The sequence below is a fragment of the Cynocephalus volans genome, chromosome 2 (assembly GCF_027409185.1).
Source record: "Cynocephalus volans isolate mCynVol1 chromosome 2, mCynVol1.pri, whole genome shotgun sequence".
In the NCBI taxonomy this organism is placed as follows: domain Eukaryota; kingdom Metazoa; phylum Chordata; class Mammalia; order Dermoptera; family Cynocephalidae; genus Cynocephalus; species Cynocephalus volans.
Window position 1 is genome coordinate 188171597 of NC_084461.1, and position 10975 is coordinate 188182571.

General features: G+C 39.6%; 1 protein-coding gene across 1 annotated transcript in view; it reads left to right on the forward strand.

The window, feature by feature from the left end:
- Positions 1 to 9787, forward strand: part of RAD9B (RAD9 checkpoint clamp component B) — a 41932-nt gene extending 32145 nt beyond the window's left edge. The window contains exon 11 of the mRNA XM_063087731.1: positions 9170 to 9787. Coding sequence (XP_062943801.1) covers positions 9170 to 9298 — 129 coding nt within the window. The 3' untranslated portion in view covers positions 9299 to 9787. The remainder of the gene's footprint in view (positions 1 to 9169) is intronic.
- Positions 9788 to 10975: the final 1188 nt, after the last annotated feature.

Genomic DNA, 10975 nt, shown 5'->3' on the forward strand with positions numbered 1-10975 from the left:
GAGTGTACCGGCCATTCCTATATAGGATCCGAACCTGTGGCCGCTGGGAGCGTCGCTGCGCTCCCAGCGCAGCACCCTCCCGAGTGCGCCACAGGCTCGGCCCTACTTTTTAACTTTTTTCTATGCATATAAACACACTTGCACACATGTGCATCAAATTTTAATTTTTTAAATTTTAAAATAAATCGACTCATTTGCAAAAACAGTACAAAGAATTCCCATATACCCTTCACCCATATTCCTCAAATGTTAATATCTTAGGTTAGCAAAGTCTCCTTTAATCTGGAATATTTTCTAAATCTAGCTTTGTCTTTCTTTACCTTGACACTTTATTTATTTATTTATTTTACTAAAGATGACCAGTAAGGGGATCTCAACCCTTGACTTGGTGTTGTCAGCACCACGCTCTCCCAAGTGAGCTAACCGGCCATCCCTATATAGGGATCGGAACCCGTGGCCTTGTTGTTATCAGCACCACACTCTCCCGAGTGAACCATGGGCTGGCCCTTTTACCTTGACACTTTAGTAAGCTGTCCCTGAATTTGGATTTTTCTGATGTTTCTTTGTGATTAAATATAGCCTATGCAGTTTTGGTAAGAATACAACAGAATGATGATAGGTTCTTATATATCATATCTGGAGGCACATATTGGAGATTTGTGTCCTTATTGGTGGTGGTAATTTCTATCACGTGGGTAAGGTGGTATTTGCCAGACATCCCCACTGTAAAATTACGGTTTTTCTTGTGGGGAGATACTTTGAGACTATGTAAATACCCTGTTTCTCATCATACTTTTTGCCTAATAATTTTAGCATCCATTAATGTTTTTTTTTTTTGTCTTTTTCGTGACCAGCACTCAGCCAGTGAGTGCACCGGCCATTCCTATATAGGATCGGAACCCGCGGCGGGAGCGTCGCTGCGCTTCCAGCGCCGCACTCTCCCCAGCGCCACGGGCTCGGGCCCCATGAATGTTTTTTTTTCAGAAATAGTTATTACTATGATGTTTGCCAAATGGTGATTTACCTATTATTTTTTCAGTTTATTAGATGAAACCCCACTTTAAGAAAGAACTTACTTCCTCTCCTCCCACATTTGTTATTCAATTATTTATATCACTATGCACTCTTGGATATTCATTTTGTTCTGTGGGTTATAATCCATCAATATTTATTTTCTTGCTCAGACTGCCCCATATTTGGCCACTGGGAGCCTCACTGGATTGGGCCTGTGTCCCTTTGACATGTCTCCAACATTTTTTTGAGCACTTCCTTACTTTGTGGAACCTTAAGGTACTCGGGGCTTATCTTGTACTTCCCCTGCTCAGCCTTGGAATCAGCCATTTCTCCCAGGGGCCCTGGTTCCTTGTACTGGGGATGGCACATAGAGACCAACTTCTGGGTGTTAAGTGTGCTCCTTTGTACTGGGGTTTCATTGCTTCTAGTCCCTCTCAGCAGACAGAACTAGGAGATATATGTATGTATGTATTGACAAATGTACATATATTGGTCTATTTTTATATCTATCTATTCATATACATATAATAAAACCCATGGATTCATATTGAGACCCTCAGATTCCAATCCAACACCACAGGGTTCATGCTAGCCTTCCCCCTTTCCTTACTTATAATTCCTTTGTCTCTTACTATCCACAAGATATTTATTTATTGTTCAATTCTAGAACACAGTTTCAGAACTGCTAACCCATACCCCTGTGAAAAACAAATCTACTAACTGGAAGTATAGTATTTGTGAACATTCTCTTGTCTTTAGCCTTAAAGTATATATTCAAAACACTGTTATAGTGAATATATACTGTTATAAGTATATATTCAAGGTTACTAGAAAATAACTAAACTAAGCTAAGTAACCATTTCAATATGGTTATATTAATCATTTGTAACAGTTAGTCACATTTGTCTTCCATTTTAGTTCTCCTCTAACCTTTGTTGATTTTGTTTCTTTGAATGCTAAACATGGTCCTGAAAGTCAGAACTATACAAAAAGGTATATGCAGAGCAGTGTGCCTCCCTCCCTCTTTTCTACCCTATACCCACTGCCCCTTATAGAGAATCTCATTAGTTTCTCATTAGTTTCTGTGTTTTTTTTTTGCACAAATGAGCAGAAACATATACATTTTCTTATTTCTCCTTCTTCCTTACACTGTAAATACTGTTTTCCACTTTGCTTTTTTGCTCTTACCAGTATATACTGGCAATCACTCCATATCAGTTTCTCTCCTTTTTTTCCCCCAACAGCTGCATTGTATTCCATGTGTGAATGTACCATAGCTAATCCAACCACTCACCTATATGTGAGCATGTAGATCTGCACTGCCCCAGTATTTTGCAATTACAAACAAAGCTGCAGTGAATAACCTTTCACAATGTATTTTCACATTGTCAGAAGTGTATCTTCAATGGTAAATTCCTAAAAGTGGGACAGCTGGTTGAAAAGGTGAGGACGGATGTTATTTTGTGAGGTTCTGCCAGATTCCCCTCCAGAGGCTGGTGCCCATTTCCCCACAGCCTGGCCAACAGCATATGTTGCAAAACTAAAAAAATTTGGCCAAACTGATAATTGAGAAATGATATCTCCGTGTGGCTTTAACTTGCATTTCTCTAATTGTGAGTGAGGTTGAACATCTTTTCATGTGTTTAAAGCCCATTTTACAATTTTTGTGAATTTTTTATTCATGTCTCTTCCCAGTTTTCTATTGGGTTTTTATAAGCATTCTTTTTATATGGGATATTAGCCATTCGTCTGTGATATATGGTGCAAATACTTTCTCTCACTTTGTCAGTAGTAGTTTAAGATTTTTTTTGCCATGCAAAAAATTTTTACTTTATGCGGTCAAATTTAATAAATTAAAAAAAAATTGTCCGTGGATTTTGAGTTGATAATTAGAAAGTTTTTCCCTAGGGCCGAGCCTGTGGCGCACTTGGGAGAGTGCGGCGCTGGGAGCGTGGCGGCGCTCCCGCCGCGGATTCGGATCCTACATAGGACTGGCCGGTGCACTCACTGGCTGAGTGCCGGTCACGAAAAAGACAAAACAAACAAACAAACAAGAAAAGAAAGTTTTTCCCTACACGGAAGTTAAATAGAGATTCACCCATGTTTCCTTCTAGACCTTGCATGATTTCATCTTTTTATTTTTTTATTTCTTCTCTTTATATTTACATTCTGAACCATTTGGAGTTTCTCTTCTTGTACATGGTGTGAAATATGTATCTAATTTTATCTTTTTCAGAATGGCTACCCAGCTATCCCAGCACCACGTATTATAAAGTCTACCTTTGCCCTAGTGATTTGAGATGTCTCCTTTATCATACATTAAAATTCTTTATGTATTCAAGTCTGTCTCTGGACTTTCTTTTCTGTTCTTCTGATCCATTTGTGTCTTCTTGTGTCAGTACCACACTTTTCATTATAGAGGCTTCAGGGTATATTTTAATGTCTGGTAGGGTTAGTATTCCTTTGTGAGTTTTGTGTTTTTTCCTGGCTATTCTTGAATATTTATTTTTAATTTGAGCTTCAGTATCAACTTATATATTTCCATAAAAAAGTCTGTTGGTATTTTTTAATTAGATTTCCTTAAATTTCTGTTCACTTGGGGAAAACTGATATCTTTATGATGTTGAGTCATTCTGTCCTAAAACAGGCAATGTCTTTCCATTTGTTCAAGTCTATTTTGTGTCTTTCGGGAGTGTTTTAAAGTTCTCTTTAAAATAGATTTTGCACATTTATTAAGTTTATTCCTAAGTAATTAATTTCCTCTGTCACTGTCGTAAATGGGGTTTTCTCTACCATTATGTTCTCTGACTGCCTATTGTTTGCGTATATGGAGGCTATTATTTTTTGTGTGTTAATTTTATATCCTGCTACCTTGCTGAATTATTTTATTGTTTCCATTAGTTTTATCATTGATTCTCTCAGTCCACACATACTGTCTCTCTGTTTGGAGATAGTTTTCCTTATTCTTTAATGCCTCCTCTTTTGTCCAGTTGAGTTAGCTAATAATCTCTAGTACGATGTTGAGGAGTAGTGGAGAGTATGGGTGTCCTTGCTTAAGTTCTTGATCTTAGTGGAAACGTGTGGCTTACACTTTTGTATTATGCTTTTGCTTATGCTGTTGTTCCCACATACTGCGGTGATGGTGTTCCTTTCTTCTTCATCTTTCAAACTCCTACCCACTCTTCAAGGCCTGGTTCAAATGACACTTCTCTTTTTTAAGCCTTCTCATTCTACTCAAAGCATTTTGTTCATTCTATTTATTATAATTGTCACATAATAATTTAATATATATACTTGTTGTTCCACTAAGTAAATTGTGAGTTCGTCAAGGGCAGGCCTGAGTCTTACTCTTCTCTGTGTTTCTTGTGCATAGCCAGTAGTTGGCACACCTTCAACCCCTGGTTTGGGATATCCTATGAAAATTTTAAAAATCCCTCCAGTGATATCACAAAATTCCAAAATGAAATCAATTTCAATTCACCTTATTTTTAAAAATAAATATATAAGGGGCTGGCCAAAACAGAAAACAAAATCAAACAAAAAAGTTCTAAATTGATTATGAATAGTTCCACAAACCTGTGAATATGCTAAAAACCATTGAATTGTACACTTTAAATGAATGAATTGTATGGTATGTGAGTTATGACTGAATAAAGTTGTCACACGCACACACACACACACATAAAACCTATGGCTGAGTATTATTATATTCTAAACAATGACCATGGCTTTTTCCACTGCGGATTTTCATTAAGTTTAAACAAGTAATACAAAACTCTCAGGGGCACCAAAATGCAGATAATATGTATATTATCAAAAAAATATTTTTTTTTTCTTTTTTCTTTTCTTTTCTTTTTTTTTTAAAAGATGACCGGTAAGGGGATCTTAACCCTTGACTTGGTGTTGTGAGCACCACGCTCAGCCAGTGAGCGAACCGGCCATCCGTATATGGGATCCGAACCCGGGGCCTTGGTGTTCTCAGCATCGCACTCTCCCGAGTGAGCCACGGGCCGGCCCTCAAAAAAATATTTTATAAACTTCTCTTCTTATCCAACTCATATTGGACTTGAGGCTAATTCCAAGTTGCATGGATGCTCTCCAGTTTTCCCCATTAGACATAGAGAAAGGTTCCATTATCCAGCCATGTGAGATTTAAAGGCCAAAAAGAAGGTGGGGACAAGGGAGGATAGCAAATGGCATTTACCCTAAGAAGCCAATAGCAAATTCAGGGCAGCTCTCAAAAACCAAAGTAAACCTAAGCTTTCTAGTCTCATATAGCACCATAAACATTATTAGGAACTATTTGTATGTGATATGTACATTAAACAGATACAGATGCTATGTATAGGTCATTTCTAGCCTTAGGATCTTGGTCAAGACTAGACTGCTCAGAAGCAATTGAGACTATGCCTCCTGTTATGATCTAGGCCAGTGTATTAATTTCCAATTGCTTCTATAATTATTTACCACAAATTTAGTGGCTTGAGACAACACAGACTTATTATGTTCTGGTTCTGAAGGTCACAAGTCCAAAATGGGTCTAACTGGGCAAAATTAAGGTATTAGCAGAGCTGTGTTCCTTGCAAGAGACTCTAGGGGAGGATCTGTTTTCTTCCCTTTTCCAGCTTCTAGAGGACACCTGCATTCTTTGGCTTGTGGTCCCTTCCATCTTCAAAGCCAGCAACGGTCAGTTAAGTGTTATCCACATCACTTCACCCTGACCTTGACTCTTCTTCTGTCTCCCTTGTCTATACTTAAGGATCTTTGTGATCACATTGGGTGCACTTGGCTAGTTCATGCAACCTTGGTGTTATCAGCACCACGCTCTAACCAACTGAGCTAACCGGTCAGCCTGATTAGCAACCTTAAGTCCATCTGCTACCTTAATTCCACCTTGCCATGTGACATAGCATATTCACAGATTCGTGGATTTAGTACATGGGAAAAATAGTTCCATGTACTAGTTTAGTTCGTGGATTTTAGTACAGTTCGTTGTATTAGTACTTTTCTGTTGCTTATAACAAAATACCTGGAACTGGGTGATTTATAAGAAAACAAAATTTATTGCTTACAGTTTCTGAGGCTGGGAAATCCGAAGTCCAAGGAAACCAGAGGTCTCACATTGCAAGATGGTGGAAGAAATGAGACTAACCTCTCACAGGGTCTTCTTTTAAGGCTTTCAGAACCGTGCCCCTGACCACAATTGTTAATCCATTCACTGCTCTTCAAGGCCCCACCTTTCAATTACCATAATAAGATTTCCTACCCTCAACAGTTACAGTGGGAATTAAGCTTCTGATATATGAACTTTGGCAACACAATTCAATCAATCCACAGTAGGGAGGGGGCTATTATCTTGCCTATCACAGCTAACTTGGGATTTTCTGCCTGGAGCAAATGTTCAACAGCTGCTGTCAGAACTGACACCTTGCAGAGGACATCTTCACCTTCTGATACATGAGGATGACCCAAGAACAGGGCTTATTAATTTATTCATTCATGCTACCATACAACTACCACAAGTATGTATTGGGACCATGTGTCCTAGATAGCCATGTGGGGGATATTATGTTGAGCAAAATAAATAAGGTTCCTAAACTTGATTAAAGACTGGAGGCAGGGGCTGGCCCTGTGGCTCACTCAGGAGAGTGCGGCGCTGGGAGCTCCGAGGCCGCAGGTTCAGATCCTATATATAAAAAAAAAGAAGACTGGAGGGGGTCTAGGGTATGGGAATGTGAACAATGACAAAATCACTTTTTGTCAGACCCAGACAATAGTACTGGGAAGGCACAAAGGGGATGAGTCGTGCTTGCTTGTCTGAGGTAAGAACTGTTTCCAAAGACTTTTCCAAAACCCAGCATAAATCCTTTCAGATCCTTCACACATCTCCTCCTTTGAACATAAGCACATTTCTGTGACAAGGTTTATCACTAGACATTCTTTAGAACTGCAAAACAAAAATAAGATGCTTTTAGAGGAAACTGCTCAGTAATGGCATCTTAATGGATGAACTGACAATAAATCTGACTTTGAGCCTCCAAAATCAAAGAACTCTGTTTCTAAGCCACTTACGTGAGCCTCTCCCATTTTGCCAATAAAGCTTTCTCTTGCCCTTACCTCATCGAATGCATTCGTGGCTTGCCATGGTATGCATTCCGGATTATAATCCTATTTTCTGTTCCCAAATAAACTCAACATATTTGGAGGTATTTTTCTCTAATGTGTTTTTTCTAGGTTAACAGGGAATAGGGGATAGATATAAAACAGTCAGATGACTAAATATATGATAATTTGTGTGATAAATTCAATAAAGGAAAAGTTCAGGGCGCTTTGAGAAGATTTAAGGTGTGGTCTGACCTGGTCCATGAGGTCTTCTATTTGAAGAAAGTCTTCCATTTGAAGTTGGTGTCAGAGCTGACCTGGAATGGATAAGGTAGTGGATGTAGGGGGAGAAGCTGTGGGTAAAGGTGGCATGTGCAAAGGCCCTGTGACTGGAGGGAGAGTGGCAATTTCAAGGAACTGAAGGATGGCCTGTGTGACTGGAGAACAGGTAGTGGGGAGAGGGAGGCAGACAGAGGCACAAGATGAAGCTAGAGCAGTTGGCAAACACCAGATCATGTGGGAAGAGTCCTGTCAGTGCTCTAAATGGCCATATAAAGTACCCTGGTATTTCAAGTTTTTGAAGGGTTTGAACAGGGAGGACTGACGGAATTGGCTGTTGACAAGAGAACTTTAGTTGCAGCTGCTGTGTGAACAATAGGGTGCAGTGAGGCAAGTGTGGTGGCCCAGCTGTAGTGTCTGAGAGCTTGTGAGTCCTTACATGAGAGGTGGGGAGAAGAGGCCAAGATAGATGGCTAATTTAGGAAGCAAAACTAGCAGGACTTGGTGATGGATTGGTTATGGGGGTTAAGGAAAAAGGAGGTACCAAGGGTGAATTAGGTTTGGAGAACCAAGTGCAAGGCTTACTCAGATCATGAATTCAGTTTGGGGTATGTTAAGTTATAGAACTCAAGTAAGTAGTAGGATCTATGGCTTGAAGTTCAAATTCTAACTTTGAGACTCTCTGGCAAATAGATGGTAATTTCATCTAGGGGTGTGGATGAAATCTCCTAGGGAGAGGAGACAGAGGAGAGGACTGCTATCATTTAAAGTAGTGGTTCTCAATCAGGGGTGATTATGCGCCCAGGGGACCTTGGGCAATGTCTGGAGACACTTTGGGATGTCAAATCTCGGGAAGACAGGTCCTACTGGCATCCAGTGAGTAAAGACCTGCGATACTGCCCAACATCTTCCAGTGTGCAGGACAGCCCCACAACAGTCATCAGGCCCCAAATGTCACTAGTGCTGAGGCTGAGAATTCCTGGCCGAAAGACTGGTTAGGAGGGGACAAGTCAGCTGAGCAGTGTGAGTAGCAAATGTGGAATGGGAGGGCATGAGGAGGTATCAGAGTGAATATCAAGTGGATGAACACTGAAGATGGGCATTAACATTAAGGATGTGGTGACTTGGGGTGACCACAGTAACCATTTGTGTGAAGTGACGGGGTCAGCATTTTTAACCTGGGACAGAGAGTAGGAGAATGAAGCAAGAGATGTTGAATGCAGACAGAAGAGAGTGCAGGCAGGGAGAAGGCAGTGTTGGAGGGGGGAAATGGAATGGGGTTAGGTTATTTCTGTGTTTTAAAGATGACAGACACGAGCATTTGAAAATGCTAATATTTCAGCAGAGGCATGGGAGGGAATGGGATGGGATGCAGATAAGGTGGGAAAGATTGGCTTTAGCCTGGAAGTGTAGCTTCTATCCTAGCAGGAGGGAAAGGGGAGAATATGGACCAGTTTGCCTGCAATTGCCTGCAGAGGCTCCCTTCTCTCTCATATAGCCCTGGGGGAAGTTTTGATGGCTCAAGAACAGGAGTTAGCAGATTGCTAATCTCAAAATGAAGATTGTCTGGTACCTTTCAAGTCAGGAAAGGTTTTGGTTTTAGGATGTGCTGGGCCAATCAATAGTGAAGGTTCTGGGTGTTCCATGAACTATCACCAACAAAGATAGGGATACCGCACTGGCCAAGGTTCTGAAAAGGGGCTGTCACCTGGAACATTTAATAAGCAAACTTTCACTTTGGAATAAACAGTGCAGTTACTTTTTTCCCCTCCAGTTTTCTTGCATGTTCTTTGGAGCATTTTCTGCTGACCAGCAAGAACACTTCAACCACCCTTTCGACAGTCTGGCAACAGCAAGTGACAGCGAAGAGGACATCAGCAATGGCAGTCTCTCCACATTCTAATACTTAATGATGCTGAGCTGGCCCCCAGCCCATTTCCAGGCTCACTTGCACCTTGAGCTCGAGTTTTCACTTAGTAAATGATATTGTCCAGGACTTCCTTGAAATGGAGGGTGGTCTTCTGCTTTTCCGATTGACATCATCTGTATAAAACCTACGTTTAGAAATACCTGCTTGCCAACTGTATATAATTTACTTTAAAATCTATGATGCTATTTGAGAGGTAGAAGAGTTTTCTGTGCAGGAAAAAAGCCCATTAGAGTTCTTTAATTCAATGCACGTTCTCCTTAGCACTTAAAATTTTTTTTTGCCAGTTTTATAATGGTATTTGAACTTTCTTCAGCAGCCATTTGGAATGCATCAAGATGGCTTGAAACAGAGTTTTGTGATTGTAGAAAGGTATCTTTTGTATTTGATTGCAAATATTTGGGTTTTGGTGCTTTCAGAAATAGCCAAAAAATTATGCCGTCTTTTCTCATGACTCTCTTTTGTTTTGTTTTGCTTTTTTAAAGATTTTAAGTAAAATAACTCCTGGAAAAAAGGTCAAGAATAAAAATATATAATCACTCCCTCACTTTGGAGTCTTTTTGCATATTGTAAAATTTTATTTTGTAGCACTTTTTATTTTCAGATGTGACTATTTTGCAGTGTGATGCAGAAAAGAATTTAATGGAAGTGATGCCAAAAATTTCTGTATTATCTGATATAGAGCAGCACCCTCTACTGCCAAGAGAGCCTGGGTTTGGAGTATAATGAGGTGCAAGACAAGGTCTGTTATTTGCCCCTTAAGAACTAGCTTCTTACCTGCACAGACTAAAACATCTGGCACAAAAACATTATGTAATATCTTATGTGTGTGCCTTTTCCTCCCCAAAATCTGTTTACAGTCGATTATAACCTGACAAAGGAGACTTCTATAACATTTTGTAGTTATAAGTCTTTGTGAAACCATCAAATCATAAGGAAGTGTTAACTGGTAAGCAATTGTACTTTAGACTTTGTGAGAAATTTATAAAGGTGGCTGAGTGGATTTGTATGCCTTTAGAACTGTGAAGAGTTCTTACTGAAACCAGAATGAATTTGGTTCTTGTAGCTTAGTAATGAGTCATAGCTACCCACAATAACCTAATAAAAACTCAAGTTCATCCCAAGATTTTCCTCAGTGAATGAAAATGGGCTTTCCACCGAATTTTTTTTGTGGAAAACATCAATGCCCACATAATTTCAACCAAGCCCTTTCATGTTGTAGGCTGAAGATTTATGTATCATATGCTTACATTGATGATTAACACTGAATTTCTGATATTCCTAAGAAATGCAGAGTGACTATACAAAGAACTCCTATATATAAGAGTAACTCATTAGGTCTCCTTGCTGAGGATGAAGTTTCTGGTTCACTCAAACCAGGCAGGGTGTTTAGGTTGTAAAGGCATGGTCATCAGTAATAGCCTGGATATGGCCCTGGGTCATACTGTTAAACTGTACCTACTTTGGATTTTAGAATTTGGATATAAAGTGCTAAGTGTAAATACACCAGATTTTTTTTTTTTTTGGTAGCTTCACTACGCCATTTGGAAGGTGCAAAGCCTCAGCTGGGAAAACCTCTATAATATTTTACATTCAATTATCAGTCCATTGTGATGAATTTTTTTTTTTTTTTTTTTTTTGTTGTTTTTCGTG